The sequence below is a fragment of the Somniosus microcephalus genome, chromosome 8 (assembly GCF_052327205.1).
Source record: "Somniosus microcephalus isolate GS21.2 chromosome 8, FLI_Smic_1.0, whole genome shotgun sequence".
NCBI lineage: Eukaryota > Metazoa > Chordata > Chondrichthyes > Squaliformes > Somniosidae > Somniosus > Somniosus microcephalus.
This window is the reverse complement of record NC_140994.1, coordinates 25,815,628-25,840,760: the sequence shown is the minus strand read 5'-3', so window position 1 is coordinate 25,840,760 and position 25,133 is coordinate 25,815,628. Positions and strand designations below refer to the sequence as shown.

General features: G+C 41.9%; 1 protein-coding gene across 3 annotated transcripts in view; it reads right to left on the bottom strand.

Annotated features, from left to right (window-relative positions):
• cacul1 (CDK2 associated cullin domain 1) overlaps positions 1-25,133 on the bottom strand; it is a 94,808-nt gene that overhangs the window by 34,977 nt on the left and 34,698 nt on the right. For all 3 annotated transcript variants that reach the window (XR_015079192.1, XM_085994391.1, XM_085994392.1), the window contains exons 3-4: positions 24,302-24,404; positions 6,635-6,730 (exon numbers count right to left, since the gene is read on the bottom strand). Coding sequence is in view for 2 of the 3 variants with exons in the window: in XM_085994391.1 (XP_085850517.1) it covers positions 6,635-6,730; positions 24,302-24,404 (199 nt within the window). In the remaining variant the exon portion in view is untranslated. The remainder of the gene's footprint in view (positions 1-6,634; positions 6,731-24,301; positions 24,405-25,133) is intronic.

Genomic DNA, 25,133 nt, shown 5'->3' with positions numbered 1-25,133 from the left:
GCCAAGTTGAGAAGAGAACCACCACTACCAGAGGAATGCCAAGCAGGGCAGGTTGCACAAAAGATGTTCTGTGCAAACCTCAGGTACCCACATCCACAGAGGTCAGCAGATTTCACTTTGGTAGACGAGTTAGTGCTTGCAAAGACACTCATTCCAAAGGAAGCTGGGGCACCGATGGCACAATTAAGATATGTGAATGTTTGACGGTTCTTCAGGAGCATCCCACAGTCGGTCAAGCTTTCAGTGATACTACATATGTAAGAAGGCATGCTAGGATGACCAACAACAAATTGCATTTATATAGCACCTTTAACATAGTAAACCATCCCAAGGTGCTTCACAGGAGTGTTATAAAACAAAATTTGACACTGAGCCACATAAGGAGATAGTAGGACAGGTGAGCAAAAGCTTGGTCAAAGAGGTAGGTTTTAAGGAGCGTTTTAAAAGGGAAGAAAGAGAGGCAGAGGTTTAAGGAGGGAATTCCAGAGCTTAGGCAGCTGAAGGCATGGCCACCAATGGTGCATCGATGTAAATCGGGATTGCGCAAGAGGCCAGAATTGGAGGAGCGCAGAGATCTCGGAGGGTTGTAGGGCTGGAGGAGGTTGCAGAGATAGGGAGGGGCGAGGCCATGGAGGGGTTTGATAACAAGGATGTGAATTTTAAAATCGAGGTGTTTTAAAGCCCGATTGGCCACACAGCCAAGATGACAACTGTATTTGCAGGCATAGTTGCACTTACTTGGCAAATACTGAGAGAACTGAGAGTTTAAGTCAGCAGAGAGTCAGATGCAGGGTTGTGTCATCAGCTGCTAGGGCACCTGCAACTACCATGCAGCAAAGGACTGACACAGCCATTGATGGTACAAGTCAGCTGTAGGCTTGGAGCCTTCCTCTACTTCCTTTCAGACATCTCATCAAGATATTGAAGTGGCCTCACAACCACCACATACTGTACCACCTGCACTTCAGTAGCCTTTAAAAAGGGATACGGTGCTGGGCTGCTCCGTCACTTGATGGAGATGGAGGAGTGAGAGATGAGGTTAGATTGTGGTGGTGTACAATTCTGCTATTGATGGCCCACAGCATCTTAGGGATGCCCAGTTTTGGGCTGCTAGATCAGGTCTCAGTCAGGTTAGCATGTCACTTCTACCATTGTTATCATGGATCGATGCATCTGTAACAGATAGGTTAGTGAGAACGAGGTCAAGCAGGTATTCCCTCATGTTGACTGCCTCACTACTTGACGCAGACTGGCAGCTATGTCCATCAGCTTGGTCACTGGTGATACTACAGAAACAATCTTGGTTGTGGTCATTGAAGTCCACCCTCCAGAGTAGGTTGTGTGTTCTTATTTCTCTCAGTGCTTCCTACAAATGTCATTCAACATGAAGCAGCAATGATTGGTAAGTTGAGGGAGCAGTAAGTATTCAGCAGATTTCCTTGGCTTTGTTTAACCTGAAGCCATTGGACCACATGTGGTCCAGAGCAAATGTTGAGGACTCCATTGTGCCCCCCACTTCCAGCAGATCTATCCGGCCAGTGGGACAGGATATACCTAGGGATGGTGCTGGAAGTGTCTGGGATGTTGGCTGAACGTTATAACTATTTGCTTGACTAGTCTGTGGGACAGACTTTCAAAACTTGGGCACTAGTCCCCAGTTGTTGAAGAGGACCTTGCAGGTTCAACTGAGCTGCAATTGCCCGAATCTTCTCTGATGTTTGGGTTACTACTGATAGAAAACTAGGACAAACCTCTTATTGTTCTGTTTTGTAGCAGTTCTTTTAGAGGACTCAAGTCAGATGTAAAGTGCCAGGTTCCCTTCCCTGGAGGGTGTTAAAGAAGCAGTTGGATTTTTACAGCATGATGATTTTTCTGGTGTGATAGTGATATTTGAACATGCTTTCTGGGTTACTAGTCCAATATCATAACCACAACACACCAGTTTTGCTTAGAATTGACGACCAGTACACACACACAAAAAAAATCGGCCCCAGTAACTTTACTGAATGTGCCATTGGAATTCTGATAAGGCACAAGAGTGGGTATGTGACAGTTCATAGAACACTTGAACTGTGGAAAAATACCCCATAATATAAATCATAGATTTCCACCGTCCAAATTTAGGTTGTCTGAAGTATAACACTGGGATGAAATATTAGTGGTTAGTTAGTGGTAGTGCCAGCAATTTGAGGTGATTAATTTAAAATATAGGAACATGAGGAGGCCATTCAGCTCCTTGAGCCTGTTCTGCTTATTGGATCATTGCTGATTTGCACCTCAAGTCCATTTACCCGCCTTTTCTCCATATGCCTTGATACCCTTACCTAACAAAAATTTCACACAAGAAATTCATTGCACGTGCAAGCTAACTTACTTCAAAGTATTTTTTTTCCTGCAACGCCTTGGTATCAATGTGCTAAATATACCGGGTGACTAACTGATAACTCTAACTATATAGCCTCTCCTTTATCCCACTGAGTATAGACTTCTAATCCACCCAGCAGCCAGGAAGAAGGCTCTTCCAGATGAATTCAGGAGAATTCCCTCAGCATGTTTGCTCCAGAGTGATCTCAATTTACCCTTTCAGCAACAGTATCTCCTTTTTACAAGTCCCAGCATTAAATACCCTTTCCTAAACAAGAAGGTGGAGAGCCCGTTGGACCTTAAGCCCCGTCAATGCAGTTCAAAATATCAAAATAGGCAGCTAAGAAATTGGCAACTGTGATCCAAGGTGACTTGGTCTCCGATCGCCCTCAGGGAGTCAAATACCTTGCCTCTACCCTGCTCGTGCGCTAATGGACCATCATTGCGGGATTACTACTTGCTTTATTCTGTAAAAAGTTTCAATTAAAAGCAATTCCTTTAAACTGAAGTGTTTCCATTGTTTTGTGTAGTAGAGTTAGACATCTGTAACTTTTAAAATGCATAGTCCTTTGACCAATTAAGGGAATAGGCCACAGGGTCTAAAAACTGCATGGCAGAATGATAATAGTTTATTCAACTCAACTGCAGGTGATCTGCAAATATCAGGCAGTATTATTTCTTTTCTATGGCACTTGTAAACTGAAGCGCTTACTAGAGTTTACAAATAACTGTCTAGTCCCAACAGTATTTGCATTCCAGATTGACAGCAGCAAGGATTGCGCCGGGGGTGGGTGGGTGGGGGCAGGGTGCAGGTGCGGGGGGCGAGTAGGAACTCATAAGTGAAGCAATACGGCAATAAAAAAATTCTCATCAGGTCCGAATGTCACCTCAAAGAAATGGAAAGTCAGTTTCCCTGAAAAAATTAGTGTAATTATGTAGCTTAAATGGCAGGCGTATCAAACATGCTATCCATTTAAGTTACATTAAAACCTCTCCCTGTTAATGACTGAAAAAACACATTTTTCTCAAAGCAGGCATAAACTGTTCAATCTCAATCACTAATCCTGCAGCATTCAGTCCTAAACCAGACCTCTCTACAAATTAACAAAGATCTGGCAATAGAAGTGACAAATGAATTGAAGCTAGCTGTTTAAATGCTAACCATATCTGGCAATGCCCGTGTTATAGAATCATAGAATGAATGGTACAGCACATCGTTGCTGTGCCGGAATTGGACTGTGATGTTAGAGAATTATACTGCTGTAAGCTATGACCAGGGTTTGTGTCAAACAACCTGACTATCTAGCAAGAGTCAGCTAATACTAGCAACAATTTGTAACTAAGCTTTGTTCTAATGAATACTTAATTCTGTCACTTTTAGACACTAATTGCAGATAAATTTACACATGCAAATTAAATCTAAAATCTGCATAGCATTGCAGGGCTTCCAGTGGAATTTGGCAGTGTGAGAGGGTTAATAAACAAAGAACAGTATGGCCAAACAGTTTGCTAAACTTTGACGAATGAAAGTGTGAAAAGAATAAGAAAACAAAGGTAAGAAATAGATGATTAATTCAGATATATTGTAGAAGCAGTGAGAAACAAGAGCAACACAAAAGTTGTTAGGGTGGCAGTGTGATAGGACAGAATGTTGGGAGCACCAACACACAGGTCGAATTTGCCAAGTCACTAAGCTCCCAATCTCAGCTGTGCCTTCTTGAGAACGACAATGAGTAAATGCTAAGCATTGTCACATGAGGAAGTCAAGAGTGTTGACCAGTCACAGGTAGTACTGTCTACTGTACGTACAGCAGCAGGTTTTAACACCTGACCTGACTGGAGAGACAGTAATAAGAGGGTCTAATTTAAGATAACCACAAAGGCTCAAGGGGAGGTCAGAATTAAAATTCTTTACAGAGGGTGGTCAAAAGCTGCCACAGACTGCTGTTGAACCCGAGTCCACAAATTCTATTAAAAGGGATAATATAGCAGCTTGAAAAAGAGAAATGACAGACAATATGGGGGCAAGCAGTAGAGTAGAATTAGATTGGGGGCTCCAGCAGAGAAAAACAGCACAGATTTGATGGACCAAATGGCCTGTTTTACTGTTGTGAACTGGGGCATTTCTGAGGTAGACCGGGAGAGAGGGAGGGGTCTCGACTCACAACTGGAAGACGGCTGCTCCTGATGCTCATTAAAGGCACAGACGTGAATTGGAAAAACTACCCCAACTGGGGTCAGAAAACCCTGTGTAACATGAACCATCCCAGTGACAAATTCCCTTCACTCCAGCAATGTTGTCAGTAGTTTCCACAACCAGCAAACATTGTTGCTGGGTGCGAGAGAGAGAGAAAAAAAAATCCTATTAAGATAGCATTTTGTATTAATTACACCATTCTCTCTCTTGGTGGTTTGATTGGCTCTGGTAGTGCACTGGTTAAAATTTTCCTGTAGAGCTCCTTTGTACACTATTTTAACACCATTGTGAACTAGTTTAAAATAAAATGGTAACGACTGCATTAAAATACAAATTTTAGGGAAATCTGTTAACTGGAACATTACCAGAGAAAATTGAGCATCTAGGAAGAGGCATTTGGGAGCTAGGTAAGAGGCGCATGGATCCATTAGAATAGTGTGATCTAATGGCCCGGATTTTGCGGTGGTGAAACTGTCAACGTTCCCAGTCATTAGCCCTCTGAAACTGACCGTAACTTCAGGATTTAGCGCACGCGTAGATAAACGCGGAAATCCTGAAGTTGCTGTCAGTCATTCCCTGGTCCGCCACAGGCTGCGCTGTGGAAATCCCCATAGCCAGCAATTAATTGTAATCACTTGAACTGTCGAAAACTTCCCCTTTTACGATGGAATATCGCTGTTAAAAAAAAACTAAAACGTTAAGCCTTGTTTAAAGAGGTGTAACTGGGTTTTTAACAGCATACTGACTGCTGAACAACCAATCTGGCTCTGAAAAACTAATTTTATATTTATGGAATGTCAAATTTTTCCATTAATATTAAGAATTACAAGTTAACATAATTTTTGTTTTTTAAGTTTCTATATATTTCAGCTTCCAGCTTAATCTTATGTGTATGTCCCAATCTTTATTTCGCTCTCTGTAAAATTTATAAAAAGTACATTAGAATCTGTGCATTTTACTTCCTGGTTTGCTGTCTGAGAATTCTTCGAAATGATTGGCTGCTTAGCCAGCTTGATGACATCACTATTGCTGGACGCTTAGGAGACGCTTGATTTGGCACCAGATTCAAACAACGGTCGAGAGCGCTGAAACAGACGCCGCGACGTGGGCTGCTTTCTTCGAAGTCAGCGGCGAGGGCTGTCATTTCACCGCTGACCGCAAATTCCGGGACATTATGTTTTCTTAGTATTTTACTTGAGTACATAATGGGTTTCAATAGTCTTCACGGAATACCTGCCACTTTTGGGTCAAAACAAGAACATTTATTAAAAGTATCCGAAGTAGTTTAATCTATCTTCCACTGTCAGAGGGCTTAGAAAATGTATTAAGTATATTTCTGGCTGCAGTTAAACTTCCTTCAATCAGTTCCATGAAAAATGCCAAAGGCTCTACCCAAGGTACGTGTAAAAGGAGTAAATCTCTTTCCCCTGCTGACAACACAAGCAATGCCGTTTATCGTAATGAAAGTGCAATTCAAGGGCAGGCTTTAGCAGGGTGTATGCTCCAAAGCAATAATGCTCTGGAGGGCACAGGCTCTTGACAATGGTTTTCACGGGAGAGTTTCTGATCTGGAGGTTGCAGATTGATATTGAACATGGTTAAGCTGCTTCTTCACAAGTGAGAAAGGCGGGGGGGGGGGGGGGGGGGGGAGGGGGGAGTCAGTAGCTGAGGCTGTTCTTGTGCAACTCCCAGCTGGAGAAATGCTGTGTGGCATTAAAAACCATCACCTGAGAGTAAGTCTGAAGAAATAAAACACAAAGATGAATACCTCTTCAATAATGGTTTAAAAATCAAGCCCGCTTTCAGCAGCAGCTCCCACTGAGCTGCAAAAAGAACAAGCAAACCCAAAGCCATTTACGTAGAATTACATTAAATAGAGTTCAAGTTTGAGAGTTCTGGAGTCTGCAATTGATTACTTATAGAGGAGCGATAGCCTTTCATTTAATCCAGTATTTAAATAAGAGCCAAGGAAAGTGAAGTAAAACGCTGGAACCTGCATTTATGAGAGAGGAAAACCAGCCCGCTGTCATAGCATTTAATCACATAAATCTTGCTGCACAAGCAGCTACTCACCATGTAAATGAATAGAGGCACAATGCTCTGCAGAGCTCCCATGTACTGGCTGAGTGCTGCATTAAACCGCTCAATGTATGCATCTGGACAGCTGACCTGCAGACAGAATGCAGGAGAGCAGTAGAGTAAGTAATCTGCATTTCCGAGTAACCTGCAGGAATATACCATTATACAGCAATAAACAAACCTTACGTTAGACAGTGCCTTGGATATCCCAAGATCCATGAAAGGCTGTTCCAATGCTTGTAAATAGAGATCTAAAACTTTGGGTGGAACAGATAAAATGGTTCTAACAAAAGGGCTCTCTAACCAAAACACTAACCTGTCTGTTCTCATTTCAGATACCAACAAACCAGCTATCCACTTCCAGCATTTTGCGCTTGTATTTCCAATTTTCATTTTTTTCTTTATTTTTGATATTATGCTATCCAAGAAAACGTGGCAAATATACAATGATTCCAAGATATACTTACGACGGGCAATTCAGTGATTCTGTACCCTCATTGGGGAGACATACTCAAAGAAAGTGCAGGTCAGTGAACTGCTGCTGAAGTGTTTTAGCACCATCTCCAATCCCTTTGATTATTGCTCCCCACTGGAAGTGCAGAAGTGCTGAATTTACTGTAAATTTTTTTAAAAGCTTTAATCAAGAATTATTGAAAATATTTTGGGGACTCCACGAACTATTCCAAGTGCAAATGTTCAAGATCAATTAGATGTACTTTGTGCTCAGTCAACTTTCCCCTATTATCCTCCCCTCAGCCCTTCTGTCGGCCAGTGGATTTACAAGCCAACTCGCTTACCATGAAGTTCCATGTGAATAAAAATATGGCAGGAAGAGTGTCAGGAAATGTCAACAAATCAGCAGAAAAGGCAAATTCGGAACAGACGAGGTGGGGAGGGGGAACCTACTGGAAATGTGAGCAAAGTATGGAAAGAAAAAGATAAAGATATTCAAAAGGTAGAAAAGCATGATGAAAAGACAGCAAATAAAAAGGACAGAAAAGGGAAGCTGAAAAGGAAAAGAAGAAGAATGTCCTCCTCAATTTCAGAGTGCTAGCTCATGCTGTGCAACTCCAAACATACTGGCCTAAATTTCTCTTTGCTGCAATGTTGTTGGATCTTCAGTGAGGTGGAATTTCTACCTGCCTGACCTTAGGGTACTTTAAATATATTGTGGAGTAATTTCATTGCCTGCCTCAGGTGAGGGGGTGGGCACGGGGGGGAAGGAGATTGCCGTGATATCTTGCTGCAACATAACCAGCGGTGCCAGCTGAAGATGGTTATAAATGTTGTTTCCATCTTGAAATTTGAAGCTGCCACTCTGCCTAACGCAATCAATTAATTGCAGTAGGTTAAACAGCTATTTAAATGTTAACCCTCCCCTGCAGTCCATTACAACACTGGCACAAAGAACCAGTTTTCCTGGCGCCCAGCGTTGTATGATATCATCATTTGTGTCTCATTATAGTACACCTGCCCAGACTTCTACCACATAGAAGGACAAGGGCAGCAGGTACATGAGAACACCACCACCTCCAAGTTCCCCTCCAATCACACACCATCCTGACTTGGAAATATATCAGCGTTCCTTCATTGTCACTGGGTCAAAATCCTGAAACTCCCTACTTAACAGCACTGTGGGAGTACCTTCACTACACGGACTGTAGCGGTTCAAGAAGGCAGTTCACCACCACCTTCAAGGGCAATTAGTGATGGGCAATAAATGCTGGCCTTGCCAGTGATGCCCACAACCCATGAACAAATAAAAAGACATTTGTACCCGATGTCACTTCTGGCAGAAAGTCCTCGAAATGGCAGTAGGTGGCAAGGAGCCAGCGAACAACAACCTGCCCAATTTCCTCCCTACCACAGGAACATAGGAACAGGAGTAGGCCATTTAGCTCCTGGAGCCTGTTCCTCCATTCAATGAGATCATGGCTGATCTGTGACCTAACTCCATGTATCCGCCTTTTCCCCCCCCAGTGTAACTCATTAGGAAAACTGGCCTCAGTTTTTCCAAGACTTCTGTAACTCTGCATTTCAACTTTGCACCAACTCGTCCTAGTAAAATATATTTAACTTCAGTTCATCCAAAACTCTGCTGCCCATATCCTAAGCCACACCGTCCTGTTCACTCACCCCTGTGCTTACTGACCTATATTGGCTCCCGGTTGGCAAATTTAAAATTCTCATCTATCTGTTCAACTCCCTTCATGGTCGCGCCCCTACCTATCTCTGTAACTACAACCCTCAGAGAACCCAGGGTTCCTCCAACTCTGGCCTCTTGTGCATCCCTCACTCTATTCTCCCCACCACTGGAAGCTGTGCCTTCAGCCATCTAGGTCCTAAGCACTTCAATTCTCTCCCTAAACCTATCTCACCATCTCTCTCTTCTCCTTCAAGACCCTCCTTGAAACCTGCCTCTTAGGCCAAGGTTTTATATCACTCATCCCAATAGCTCCTTCTTTGGCTCTGTGTCAATGTTTGTCTGGCTACGCGTGTGTGAAGCGCTTTGGGACATTTTTCTAGATTAATTGCCAGCTGTTGTTGTTGTGGTGTTACCCAATATTGGCATTGCTCACAGGCCTGGTAAAACAATAAGAAGCACAGTAAAATTATTCCTACTTTGCCCCGACTTCAGATGATCGCTCCCTATTGCACGAGTGTTGGCGTTTCTATTTCCCACACCAGGCTGCACGATGAATTTCCTGTGGTTAACAAGTAGTTTAACAGACCCAATGGGGCATATTTTAAAGTTGTTTATTACCTTCCAATTACATTAAATCGCTGAATGTCATGCGTTTACTATTAAACAATAGTCCTTGAGCTGATAAAGAGCTGACCTCAGAAGTTAGATTACAACAGGAAAGTTATATATTGCAAAACTATCAACTTCATTTATCAATTTGAAACTGAATACCACCATGGAAAAAAAATCGATTTCTATTTTTGCTGCATTTCGAGATGTATTTTATTATTCCTGCCAGCCTATCCAATGGCTTTGCATTCATTTATAAACGAGAAACATTAAAAAATGGAAAAAAGGAATAGGAAAATTTGATGAAATTGTAGTGTGATGGTTATGTTAATGGACTAATAATCCCACCATGGCAGTTTAAGAATTTAAATTCAGTTTAAAAAGTCTGGAAATAAATGAGCTGGTATCAACAAAAGTGACCATGAAGCTGTCAGATTGTTGTACAAACCCAGCTGGTTCACTTGCCAGAAGCAAACATTTCTGCAGCAAGCCCACCCCCTACTGTAGAATTTCCTACCGAACACCACTGTGGGAGCACAGTCGCCATAAGGCCTGCAGTGGTTCAAGCAGGCAGCCCACCATCACCTCCTTTGGGCAACTGTGGATGGACAATAGACACTGGCTTGCCCAAGAGGAAACACATTAACAAAGCCGAGAGCACTTGTGAACTGTAAACAGCTCTCAATGAGATTTTTATTTATCCTCTGTGCGGGTAGAACTATGAAAAAAGATCAATGGCGGGAGGGGGATGAAAGATGGTGAGACGGCTTGAGTGCAGGGAATGAGAAGTGCGTGTGTGTGATTGTTCACATGTACAAAAATCATTGCTTCAGTATCCCTATGGTGTGTTCCATAAAAACTCAGATGGTGGCATTGATCTAACCGAATCTGTATTCTGCCCTTGTTTCTAGCTGGGGACATCAGCTATGGCTGCAAAGAATTGCCCATGCCTCCTGACAGCCATCTATCTATTCACCAGGCCAGTCAAATAATGCAGGCATTGTGAACTGTTGCAGAATGAAAACATTGCACCTGCCTGGATATTGGGCATTAACATGCAGGGTGATGAATCTGTGGTCTGAATCTACCTGCATACTGATGTTGATGTATGTATTATGTGGAGCCCTGAAGCACATATGGGTTCCATCTATAATATCCTGGACACTTGAGAAGTCTACCAGGCAGAAACAGTTCTGTACCTTTTCTTGTTGGGGTCTCCATTCCACTGGGAAAGTGATAAAGGCATTTCCCCAGGCAAACATGGAATCAGTTAGTTGCTTTATACTAGAATGCTCTGTGGATTTCACTTATCTGGCAGATGTCACCTAAAAGGATCCATGCCATTATGACTTTGACAGCTACAGGAGGAGCCACCTTCAGCAGTAATTGCCAGAAAGCCAAGAGTGTGCGTCTCAGCAAAAGACTTGAATAAAAAGTCAAATCTGGGGAGAGGCAAAAACAGTAGGTATAAAGTTACAAAAAAACATCGCCGACACAGTGATTCCGTACTTCAAATTACAAACGTTAACCAGCAACCGCACTAGCTTTAAGAAATACTCCAAAGCAGGCAAAGCCTGTTTCCCCATCACATGCCAATTTTATAAACATTATGGATTGTTTATATTCCCAAATTTACTGCACCCTCAAAATGCTAGTGTACCCTCCCCATGGGCTGTGGTTTACAAACAAAAAAAAATTTGGCATGCTCTCTCATCTGACTGAAGTGAAACCATTGTTCCAACCGGCATCAGCTGCCTTTGAGTTTCAAGCTTTCAGTTGTTTCATAAAATTGAGGATAATGAAAGCGTCTTTAATCGATTCGCCAGTCAATGGTTTCAGTTACCAGTAATACTTTCTAACAGGACTATGAAGTAATAAAAAGGTGATCAAAGAACTCAAAAATGACAGTTGTTTGAAATCATGCCAAATGAAAACATACTTGTTCCGCAAGTTGCCAAGCTGGACTGCACCACGACATTTTTTAAAAATGCAAATATATCCTCTTAAAATTGTATATGTATTCATGCAAAACATTTTTTTTAAATAGGTTTGAGAGTTGAAATTTCTGTGAGTGGAGAATTACTGTAGCTCACACTGGAGTTCATCCTGGCCCACTCTCCAGTTTGTTCTGGACTCTCCACGTACCAGTCTCCCACTCCTCTCTTCTGTTTTTATACTGTAATTGTGAGGAAGAGTCAGCGTGCATATTAAAATCAAAATTCCCACTCTTCGGGGAACCATGGCTAGTGATTGGGCAGGTTCCCACAGCACAGGAAATTTGAATCTGCTGCTGTTCTTCTGTCCCTGAAAACTTATACATAAAAAACTTGTACTGCTGATCCTCGTCTTGTACGAGAGTCACAAATATAGTTGTAGCTGGTGAGTGGGAGGGGAAATCTTCCTGTACCTGGATTACCTTTATGCGAGCATATAGAGTACCTTTGTAACTAACGGAAGATTTCAATCTTGTTGATTATAAGTGGTTTGTATATAAATATTCTGGAGCTTCTTGCAATTATCTTTAGGAGGCAGATAGTTTTTTTCAAAGCTTTCCTCCAATAGATTAAATCTTCTATCTATCTATATATATATAAAGCGGTTCCTTCCGTTTGTCTGTCCGGCTATACACTCGAAAGTTAGAGCGTACCTACACGTGCGTTACATCCAAAGAAAGCTTACGATTCCAGAACGGTCATAAGCGTATTTACTTTTCGGTCGGACAAAAATTGTTCGCGCATTATACAAAAAACCTTCAAAATTTCACTCATTATCCACTCATTAGCATTGATTGACTGATGTCAAGGTCGACCAATCCTGTGCCGTCATGATTGACCAATCCTACAGTTCAGTCACCTGATGGTTGACCAATCGGTGTGTGGGCGGGACTAATCGTTTTCATCTCAGGGATCTGGCAGCCATTGCCTCGAGCTAAAAACCCCATTACCTCAACCTAAAAATATGCTCATCGAGGTTAGTATCTTATTTTTTTTCAAAAAGATTTACCAAAAATGTTTTATAAGTACTTTAACTTTCATCTTTGAAGGTATTAAAAGCTAGAAATGTTTAGGTTAAAAAACAATGCAAAACGGGCCTAGGCTTCTCCAACTGCCGACAGCCCAAATCCAGTCCCAGGCTTCCGGACCACACATCCCCAGGCCCAATAAAGCCCTGGAAACTGCCGACAGCCCAAATCCAGTCCCAGGCTTCCGGCCCACACATCGACCAGGCCCGAGAGGGGGGACAGACAGGGGCAAGGAGACCGCGCACCCCAAAATTGCCCTTGCACCGCGGGGCTCCCCTGCTAGTAAATCTATAATGGAGCGATTTGTAGCTGTGGAAGGTGTGGATTTTTCTCATTCAATGCTTTATGTGCTCACTGATGTTAACAGATGTGCAAATAAATTTCAACTGGGTTATTTCCCATCAGGTCTGGGAGTTGCTTCAGTTTTGTACCATAATTTTCTGACAGAAACCCTTTAAGGTAGTCATAAATAGCTATAGCTATCAGTTTAAATCCCTGCCTATACAGAATTCATCAGAGGTTTTTATCAATGGTAACAATTTTCATCTTGTGATCCAGGGAGAGGGACAAGTGGTAGAACTGAAGGATAGTTGCTTCTACAATACTGCAATTTAGCACAGCTACTGGACCTTTTTGTCACAATCGGTATAGCTTCAGGAATGTCAAAGAAATGTTAAAACATCCTGTTAAATAAAGACAGATTAACAAGGAATGTTAGGAATGAAAGAAAGGAATGCTTGGGTTGCATAGATAACAATAATATCTAGCCACGACACTATAGTATTTTCTTTAATACTCGCATCCTGCTATATCTTGAATAGGGTGTTATTACAAATATGCCAGGCATAGAGGCCATGATAGTAAAGGCACAGCTAAGCTGGGCCGGTCACCTAGTCCAAATGCCCAATACTAGACTATGCAAGAAGGTATTTTGCACATGTTTGAAGGTGTGCAGAAGTTACCTCATGATAGTTTAGGACCTGGCTCAATGGACCAGCTGGTCTTTTCCTGTCCCTCATTTTCAGAAGTTTGTGCATTCCTTAAGGCAACAACGTCTAATTGTTATTAAGTAAACACATGTTCAGGCTATGTAGAATATAATTGTTGTTTGATCAGGATAAGTCAGAACTTAACATGAAACAACCTGGTGAAAAATATGACAGTACTCATCAGTCTCCGCTTCAGGTTTAAAAGCACCGAGTATTAATTACTTTCCCCCCCCCTCTCTTTAAGCTTGCTTTGCATTTGTAACAAAGTACAATGTCTGCCATCTGTACAAGCTGATGTACAATTTTTAAATTAAAAGTGGATCACTGCTCATGCTGAGCTAAAAGGATATATTTTAGGAGATGTTGGGGTTTGATAGCAGTGGGGAAAGGTCTTAGAGTTTGCATTTGTAAAATAGCGAGCATAGCGATGTAATTAAGGACACAATTGGATGCACTAGGGAGTATGGGGTTGACGGACAAGTAAAACTTGGTGCAGAACAGGATGTGGGCAGCTGCTTTTTGGGCAAGGTGGGAGTTTCGACAGCCTCTCCCAAACCCACGAGCTCTACCACCTAGACGACAAAGGCAGCAGGTGCATGGGAACACCACCAAGTCACAGACCATTCGGACTTGGAAATATAATCGCCATTCCTTCATCATCAGCGAGTCAAAATCCTGGAACCTAACAGCACTATGGGAGCACTTTCATCACACAGACTGCAGCGGTTCAAGAAGGCAGCTCACCACCACCTTCTCAAGGACAATTAGGGATGGGCAATAAATGCTGGCCTTGCCAGCGACGCCCACATCCCATAAATGAATGAATTCTACATAACTGTATATACTGTTCCCATTTTGAAAACTGCAAAGATTTCTCAGTAAGCAAAGGACTAACCTTGTGTACAATGCAAACAGTGCATACTGTACTACTTAGTGATTCATTTGTCAGAACCATTATGCCCAAGTCGTCCTTCAGTATTCAGCACTACTTATGATCAATATTTTCATGACAGCAGCACAATTCTCTTGCCACTCAACAATGAATGGAGATCTACTTAACTTCTGACAGGTGACTGCCCCATGGTGACATTCGTCTGCTGCCATGCTTTAAATAACCTAAATGATATCTGTGTTATACAATTACTCGAAGTTCACCCATCACATTCTGTAACTGTGGGGTTGATATTAACCCCACTCCCTTGATATGCGGGAACGGTGCGTGGGAGGAGTTAAAATTGGGCGAGTGGACTTATGGCCCAATTATGGCTCCGCTTGGTCTTTGTTGACTTTCCAGGCGGCCGAGGCTCCCTCAAATTAATATGATGCAAATCAAGAACCTGTGATGTAATTAGAACTTTAACTAAATAAAACAAAAGTCCCGCCCACCACGCTAGGGGAAACCTGGCAGGATTGGTTAAGCAGTGGGCAGGCTGCCGGCACTCTGATCAGTTGCATATGTATGTAACAGAGCTTGTTGGAGTCGGGGTGATTGGGCACTTTCCAAATTGCTGATTTCTGATCATATGGGGTTGATTTTAATGGGCCTTTGGTTACTCACCTTCAAGAAGCAGTACAATTGCCCAGCCTCTCTTCATTCCCGACTTTGTGTGCCATCCCGTCCAGCCCCGCTGTATTGTTGTTAGTTTGATATGATCGACAGTACATCTGTACAGTCACTTCTTTATCTAACAGCTGGATACCTTTTATAGTCTACTTATACAACACACAGTTTACGTCAATGTGAAGCAGTTTTAACTTTGCATCGACACAAACTGTTATGTGCTTAGGCAACAGGTGTGAAAATATCTCCTGGTGGTAGATAGTCACACATTGCTTTGGTTTTAGACACCATGTGATACAAAATGAAGTTTAAATGTTCAAAAAGGTACATGAAAAAAAGTGCGAAAGTTAAGAACTTTTTTGCCGACAGAATAATGCAGTGAGTTACATCATCATGTCATGGCAATTAGAGGCACACTTCAAGCATGTGGATTTATCTTTAGGGTAGGAGCCTCAACTTTTTTTTTTTTTTTTTTTGAAAGGTACAATGCCCGACTGAAAGTTCAAGCATCATTTCTCCTGTCTAACCATCATTCTATTCTCACTTATTGGATGCCCAAACTATCACCTCCTACACTCAGGCAGCCTCCTCCTTACACCACCAATACAGGCTCAGCCAGCCACCAGTAGGTACATGAGCACAGCCCCATGAGTACGCCCTATCTGATTTTTCTCGAGTGCAGGGAGACAATTTGTGGCTGAGATTACAAGATCAGCACTGAGCAGTTCACCACTGCAACCCAACAATATACAGGAAACTCTTTGGTATCCGGCACTGACGTGTTGCCGGTTGATCAAAAATTCCAGATGACAGAGAGGGTTATCTACCGAGGCTATTTTTAACAAAGAAATTTTTTTTTTTTTAAATCAAGAAATGTGCAGTATACAGTAATTGGGTACTCACCTACAGAATGCTGTGTTAAATGGATGGTGGAAGATGCTTGATTAAGTACAATACTGCCAGTTGAGGGTAATCCATAACTCTTTAATTACCAGCAGCGTGGGAGACACACAGTACCCCTGTAAAATGGCGGATCAGGAGAGACTACCGGCAGCGCGGGAGAGTCAGACTCCTGTTACAGGGGTATTGAGGCGTTCCGACTTCCGACAGTGCCAAGAAGCCGAGTAGTGGCAGTTTGGAGAACTACCCCCACTGACTAATTCGGCCACCGCGGGAGACTCGGACTCGACAACATTTCCGGTTATTGAGGTGTTGTTTTCGGAGTGAGAATTTTGCCAGTTAATAGAGAATTCCGGATATTTAGGTGCCGTTTAAACGAGAGTTTTCTGTACTGACGTTCCAGTAACGTGGAGCACTGCACTGCCTAATCGTTATTCTAAATATTGGGGTTTTTTTTTAAAACTCATCCAACTTCAATCATTTATACAGAGCACATGTGTGAAAACCTGCTCTTTGGAGCACACGTTTCCTGCATACTCTTTCCTGTGAAACATGACTCCAACCATTATGTGGAACAAAAGCGCATGGTAGAAGTTTAGTGTAAAGAAACATCTACTTCCTATTTCTTTCTTGCACCAAAAAGATCAATTGAAATTAACCAGACGCCACAGCATGCTCTCCAGTTACACCACAAAAATCACTCCCTCGCAGTCCATGAAATGTTCAACTGGCCAAATGGTACAAGTTAGAACAAAGAGTTTTTCTAAAAGGCATTTTTGAAAATTCTTTGCTACAATACCATCAAGGCCGATATACAATGCTTCAATACTGAGGCAAACAACAGCTGAGGCTGAAAATTTATCAAATTAACAGTATCCTCAGTGCTGTGACTTTTGTTTTGTTCAGTTTGTTACTGTTTCCTGCTGTCCTCAATTATACGCACCTCACAACAGTGGCTCGTAAAGATAAACCCAGATGAATGTGCTCATTCGGCCCATTAAGTTCAATGTTCCAACGTAATCTACAGTTTCCTCTTCCCAATCACAGTATCTAACCGCAGATTGAATGATTCCAGAATCTTTGCCCCCACTAACGTACTCATAAGCACGTAAGAAATAGGAGCTGGAGTGGGCCGATTAAAGATCGTGGCTGATCTTCTACCTCAACTCCACCTTCCCGCACTATCCCCCTATCCCTTAATTCCCAAAAAATTATCGGGCTCCGTCTTGAATATATGACTGAGCACCCGCAGCTCTCTGGGGTAGAGAATTCCAAAGATTCACAACCCTTTGAGTGAAGAAATCTCACCTCATCTCAGTCCTAAATGGCCGACCCCTTATTCAGAGACTGTGACCCCGTGTTCTAGATTCCCCAGCCAGGGGAAACATTTTCACAGCATTAACCCTGTCAAACCCCTTATGAATTTTATATGTTTCAATGAGGTCACCTCTCATTCTTCTAAACTCGAGGGAATATAGGCCTAGTCTGCTCAATCTCTCCTCACGGGCAATGAGAAGACCATTCTAGGTGGTGAAGTGGTGCTGCCTGACATTTGACTCAAACCTGTCTTTTATCAACTTGTATATCCTGGTCTTGCACATCAGAGTTTAACTTAAAACAGTGTTCCAGGTGTACCTTTTCTATTCTGCTTTCTATATTATACACCTCTATTAAAGTCTGCTCTATTCAGCTGAAGAGTTTTTTTTTTTTTTTAAACCTACATTCCCCTAACTCTGATTGTAGGGACCAACCTAGTGGCTCCGTTCTACATCACCTCCAGTCCTTCGATGTTCTCCTTGGCTTTCAGTGACCAGATTGAATGCAGCACAAGATGTGGCCTGACCAAAGTATTGTACAGCTTCAGCACAATTGCTTCAGACTTGTATGTTATTGATTTGACAACACAGCTCAGCACAGTCAACTTCACCGACTGCTGTTCTGCAATGACTTGGACATTTGGAGTTTACTATCGAAATCTTCATGCCCTCTTTTGAAGTAGAATGAGTTCTGGAAGGGCACACAATTTCAGATTCAGACAGCAAGACCGTAATTTTAAATTATACAGTGGTTTAGATGTCCCAGCAGCACCCCTCGGCAAAATGTCTGACTCCCAGCCTTAGACTGCCTTGTTCAATTCCCAGTCTCAGCTACCATTCTAATCAGTTCAATTCCATTCGTCATTAGAGATAAAAAGAAAAACCGTGAATGCTGGAAATCAGTCAGCAGCTGACAACAGAAAGATGGGTGTTTTTTTTCCAGGCAGGACCCTTCATCAGGCTGCTTCTGATGAAGGGTCCCAGCTGAAATGTTAACCTTTCTTTCAGAAGCTGTGCCTTATAAAAACTGAATATGCTCATCTCACGTGGAACTACAGGAAACTCTTTTTTATCCGGCACCTAAATAACCGGAAATCTCTTAACCGGCAAAATTCAGGAGTAGGTTCAAGTAAGTTTTACTTCATATTAGTGGCCTGTTCCTGGATCTGTGGCCGGGTTCCTGCACTTGTTGCTAAGCAACAGGGACGCTTGGATCTTGTGATCGGAGTTCCTGCACCTGTTGCTAAGCAACAGGGAAGCCTGGATTTGTTGCTGTGTACGGAGCTCTCGTACCTTTTACTATACCTCTCTGTAATCCTGACTTTTTGATAAACCGGCACCACGCCGGTCCCGTTGGTGCCGGATAAAAAAAAAAAGTTTCCTGTAGCTGGGCTGAGAGAAAAAGCTTTGTTCAGTCACAGTACATTCCATCCATTGGTCTGTTAGGAAAAGACAATAAACTAACACATTTAGAGTAGCAGATTACTCGTTCATTCGAGTGCCACGGTTAAAGGAACACACTGTAAAATGGGTATCATTTTTAATTTTTTCCCCCCATTAGAATTTTACGATGTAAATTTGCTTCAAAGCCTTGGTAAGTGGTCCAGTTCCACTTCCCTAAACTTGCATTATTTCCCTCTCCTACACCCTCCTCATGAACACAATCTGTCACAATTTCCGGCTGCATACCATTTTGATCCAGAACGGCAGCCACAGCCTTTGAGGTTCAGCCTAGAAACTTAACAGGGAGCGCAAAAAAAGAAGCCCCTCATAGCTAGTGTTAAATAATATCATGCACTATACTCTTAATTCCACCCAAAAGACAGCACACGGAGCTGAATTTAAAATCATCTTGGGCACCATCACAACAAATCTGTACAAAAATATGCAACTTTAGCCAGAATAAGTTGCTGCATTCAAAAGTGGAAGGGAGGAGTCGGCGGACAGAAAAATATGGCAGAGCATATGGCCACATGAAAGGATTTTCTCATTACTTCCCCCAAACCTATGATGCGCTCAGTGTAGATTCGGTTGATGAGGTGAAACAGCTGCCTTTATATTTTAAGACACTTTTTTATTTAAACTGCCTGTTTTCCAACCAGCACTCAACAAACATGTGAGGAAATGAGGCAGAAAACAGGTTACCAAAAGATGTTTCATCATGCATTAAAAAAAAACTACAACTGCATGTGCAGTACAATTCAAAATCAGTGATATACTAACCCGGAGTCACTGGCTTTTAGTGACGCTTTTGTGAATTTTATATATACAGTAAAAGATATAAATACATTTTTTTTTAAACTGCTCAAAATTAAGATCCTTTGGATGGAGGGTTCACACCCAATGTGTTAGATTTCATTAACATTGGAATTATTTTGACCTTGTGAGTTTTTCCACGGTAGATTTCTATATTTGACACTGCATCGGTGTAGTGTTACAATTGCTTTTAATTAATACCATGAAGAATTTGTAAATGAACTATAGCAGGCAAGGCACCCAAGTAGCAGACTAGGTAAAATTCACTACATGCTGTGGCACTAAGCCACATATCTGGGGTAGCAGTACATAACCGGCCTTAGTATCCCTAGATGGGGTTGAAACAGGATCCTCACCACTGATCACTGCTGGAAGTGTACATGTAAATGACCACTTGGAAACCGAATAAAGAGCCACTTGTGGAACTCAACCCATCAAAAATTGACCACTTTCAAAGAAAGAAGGACTTGCATTTATACAGTGCCTTTCACAATCTCGGGACATCCCAATTAAGCACTTTTTTTTTTTTTTTTTTTAAAGAAGTGCAGTCACTGTTGTAATGTAGGAAACGTGGCAGCCAATTTGCACTCCGCAAGTTCCCACAAAGAGCAATGTGGTAATGACCAAATAATCTGTTTTTTTGGGATGTTGATTGAGGGATAAATATTGGCCAGAACACGAGGGGTGAGGGAAGGGGAGAACACACAAGGGGGAAACAATAAAAAACCCATGTAAGGACTCACTAGAACTGCTGGTGTCCCAAGACAACCACATTTTACTTCAGACTATATCGACACCTACTGGCTAAAATATCTTAAGACTCTTAGCAACAAAGCCTGTGCATAAAAAAATGCATCAGTGCCACCTACAGTACACATCAGCCAACTTGAAGTAGAATTTATCTGCTAGTTATTAGAAGCTATTAGCCAATGCGCAACATGTGCTGTTTAAATGTGTTACTAAAATGTTCTTAATTATAAAGAAAACATATGCAAGTACAGTGCAGAATAAATGTATGCAAAAATCACAATAAGTGTAGGCAATGTAAGCCTAGACAATTTAAAGGAACACAGGGTTGTTCCACACAAATGCCATTATAATTATTTAATTCTATTAGCTTGCTTCATAAGAAAACTCTTGTGCTTGGTCCTCCCTGACCATCCCATGCTAATACTCTTCTTACGATAAATTACAGGATGGACTAATTGTTTTAGCATTCAACTTCATTGTCATGGCAAAAATCCCCATATGCACATGCCTTCATCATCATTATTGACCTTGGATCCTGTATCTGTATAGTGATCTACAAGTACTATCCCCCAACCCCCTAAAGCCTCTGAATACAGAGGCATGTGGATTTATATGAAGTTTAAACACTTCACATGACAGTTGCATCAACAGAAGCAACACCAACAGAAGCAGCATAATCTGAAAGCAGAGTTGCATGGACGACACAATCTTTCTAAAATTCACTTCCTAGGAGTTTTAATATGCAGCTATTGAAATTTTCCTCAATGGTTATCTGATGTACTGTAAAGGATTGCCTCTTTAATGCTGTCAAACACCCTAAAATGCATGAATACTGCGAAACGAAAACAAGAAAGACTTGCATTTATATAGCACCTTTTATGACCTCAGGATGTCCCAAAGTGCTTTACAACCAATGAAGTACTTTTGAAGTGTAGTCACTGCTGTAATGTAGGAAATGCAGCAGCCAATTTGACACAGCAAGTTCCCACAAACAGCAATGTGATCATGACCAGACAATCTGTTTTTGTTATGCTGGTTGGGCGATAAATATTGGCCAGGACACCGGGGATAACTCCCCTGCTCTTCTTCGAAATAGTGCCATGGGATCTTTTACATCCACCTGAGACAAGAGACGGGGCCTCGGTTTAACGCCTCATCTGAAAGACGGCCCCTCCGACAGTGCAGCACTCCCTCAGCACTGCACTGGAGTGTCAGCCTAAAATTTTGTGCTCAAGGCTCTGGAACAGGATCGAAGTTGAAGCAAAGGAAAAAGTTCTCATAATAAAAATTGAAGTGAAATCAAAAGTAACCAGTTGGTTCACATCTGCACTTTCTGAAACCCCACAGAATGTAAATTTAGTGAACAGTTCCTCAGCAGCAAATCCACATCCTTATGTCTTGAATGATCCTGCTAAATGTTCCACTGGGAGAACTAAAATGTAGTACGAGGTTCCTGAATACATTTACCATAAATAAAAAGAAAAACGATATTTATTGGATGCAATTAAAGAAGCTTATAGGTAATCATTAAAGCAATTCAACCAGCACTGAAGTTATTGCTAAAGAATTCAATGACTACTTCTTAACCATATAAATAGACTCCCAAGCAGTTTAGGGACATTCTGGTAACATGCGGGATGAAATTGCACACTGCGGCATTATAGCATGAATGCTTAATGTGTTTCAATGAAATTCCTTGGACCCTATTTTAAGAGGCGTCAACAGAAGTATTAAGTGATAACGTGTTAAATGCAGAAAGGAACCTTTATCCTGTCCTTCCCCAGACACCTGTCACTTTTCAGAGGGAAATAGATTTAGCATTTGTATAATGCCTCATCATCTCTTTCAGCATATTCCAAAATACATCTCATACAATGAATTACTCCGAAATGCAGTTACTGCTGCTATTTGGTGAAAGCAGCAGCCATTTTGCACACAAGCAATTAAATAAATGGTCGGTTAATTTGGTCTTAGTGGTAATATTTGAAGGAAGAACATTGACCAGGACACCAGCAGAGATCCCTCTGAAAAGTGCCATGCGATCTTGAACGTCCACCTGAGCAGGCAGCCACTCCTCAGTTTAGCAACTCATCCAAATGCGGACATCTCCAACAACCTAGCGCTCTTTTAGTACGGCACTGAAGTGTCAACCAAGGTTAGATGCTCAAATCCTGGAGTGGGACCTAAACCCACAATATTCTGATACAAAGGCAAGAGTGCTACTAACTAACCCAAGCTGACTTCAATCCCATCCTCTGGGTTTGGCTATCTGGCTCCTTGCATTTCCAGCCCCAATCCAGTCTTTGCCCAACATGCTTTCCCAGTAAGAGTCATTTGATAGCAATCGGGAGCAAAAATGCTAGCCAATCTTCTCTTTAGTCTGAAAATACTGATGCCAATTATAAGAAAGACAGACTTGCATTCATATAGCACCTTTCATCACCTCAGGACACCCCAAAGCGCTTTACAGCCAATGAAGTGTATTCACTGGTGTAATGTATGTGTCCTCACTGCTGTTCCAATTGAGAATAGTTAATTAAACACAGATCAGAGATAAAATCTGGGACTTTCCTGATCTGTAACCACTATTTCCTTATTCCAAATATGGAATGAATGAAGTTGCGTACCTGTATCCAATTCTGTTGTTTAATATTAGACACACAGAGAAATTAATTTGCAGATGCAATACCAGAATTTAGACCCGGGTGTTCCGCTCCTCTCCAGTTCTCCTCCCCTCCCCCCAGGACTGCTGCCAGCGGGGCAAGAGGCCCAAATTGGATCAGGCCACAGGGATGAGCGGTCTCTGGAGGCACCACTGACACCAGCAACGCATCCCAACTATTATAATGAGGCTCCAGGACGGTCCTCGGGCTTCCCGGTTCAAGCCATAACAAATTTAGCCAGATCAGGTACTCATCTTGCAAAATCGCCAAAGGGGAAACTATTTTTTTTTCTTTAAAAGAAATAATTTAGAAGAGAAAAATATTTACCTTGAAAACTTTCGATATCAAACTTAAACACTCCATATAGCAGATTGTATTGTTGCACTAAACTGATGCCACTACACTGCACTCCCCTATCTTCCTGTGGTAAGACAGGGGGCCTTTAAAGTGACAAGTCAAACAGGGAGCATGTGGTGAAGTGCATCAGAAACTCTGAGCAGCAGGATCAAACTCTGCACTGCCCGATGGGGTGTAAAGCCAGTTTTACAGTGATGATATGCATTGATGGGAAGCTCATAGTGTTGCCGCTATTACCAAATATGAAAACGACCCACCATCTGGGATCCCAACCGCATTGGTGAGCCAATGATTAGAGGCTAGAGGCATGGTAAACAAGCACCTTTTGGTCCTAATAACCCATCAATACGATTCACAATCAGCAGCAGCATGCTTCAAAAGTAAAACAGGAAGGCAATGCTCAGAGATTTCAGGTCTTCACTTGAGCATCGTTCTGCAGGTACACAGCAGAAAGGCACAATATCAAAATATGGTCTTAGTAATCAAATCCATGCCAATGCACTGAGCAAGGTAATTCATTTAAATTGAGGCTTGCATGAAATTAGCTCGACGGTCTATTTTTTTTTTCCCAGCGCATGCACATTCTATACATGTGCACATAAGACACTGTGTCCGAGTGCATCGGCAATTCCTAATTATTTTGGTTGAAAGCAAGAGAGGAAGGCACGATACAGCAGTGGATTGGTAAAGTTTATATTTCACAGTTCCCAAGTAGGTCTCAGCATGGCGCCTGAACCAACTTAGAACACAGCATTCAGCATTTGCAATAATGAATGCTGACAAGCAAAGATCGGGTGCTGTCGGTTATTGGGTCCAATACAACCTCCAACTAGCAATATCATTGAGAGGCGAGAATGGCTGGTGCTGGAAATGGTACAATCCTCAGCCTATCTAACTGGGCCCAGGTGCTGGAGGTTCAACCTTTACATCATCATATGATATGTCCCTGGTCTTACACTCTAAACAGGACAGTGACTGCGCTGACTTATAATTATTATTACAACCAGCATTATCACGGTGTAAAACTAATCTCATATACAATGGGTATATCAAGTGCGCAAAGAAAACAAAGATATCCAGAATAATATGTACCTGCAGCTCCTCTGAGACTCGTCTTAAGTGACTGGTTATCTTTGTGATGAGGTCACAGTACATCTGCTCTGAATGTTGCTGGCACACACACTTGTAAACACAGCTAAAAATAAAGAAAAAGAAACATAATCTAGCTTTTAGCCTTACTCATTAGATATTGCACTATTCCTCTATACACATCAGACGAGCAGAGGACAAACAAAGTTCTGTAAATCTGATACACTGGTTGTGTTGACCAAGGGTTATAACCACTTAGAGCAACATCCTTTCCCCTCGGGTACCTAGGCTTAAATCCAGACTAGAATGAGCTTATGTGGCATGAGTTTCAATCGACTCAATCCATTTACTAGTCAGCAGGAGTGCACAACACAAAATTGGCATATTTGAGAATAATCTCGCAATCTCACCTGAAAAATCAACGGTATAATGGGTGTGGGAGTCATTGCTAGGAGTGGTTTCCTAAGGCTAGGTTAAAGAACATTGTTGAGGCAGTAGTGAGCTATACTCTGCATCTATCTGTGCTACTCTTTACCCGAGATTGCTGGATACCAACAATGGGTGTGGCAAATGGAAAAATGTCCCATTCTGCAGAGCAGACATTACTCACCCTATTCAGCACAATGTTTACCCCTTTTTTAAATGACTCCAAGATGTAAAGTTTACAGTTTAATGTGCCCTGTAATCGACACCAAGTCCAATCAGTATAGCTGCACACCCAATAAACATTTGGTATTTTAAGAATGAAAATACAGATAAAATGAAAAACTGGAAGAGCAAGAATGGCCTTATGATCTCATCGCAGTGATATCCTTACAAAGAGCAGCAGTTCTAC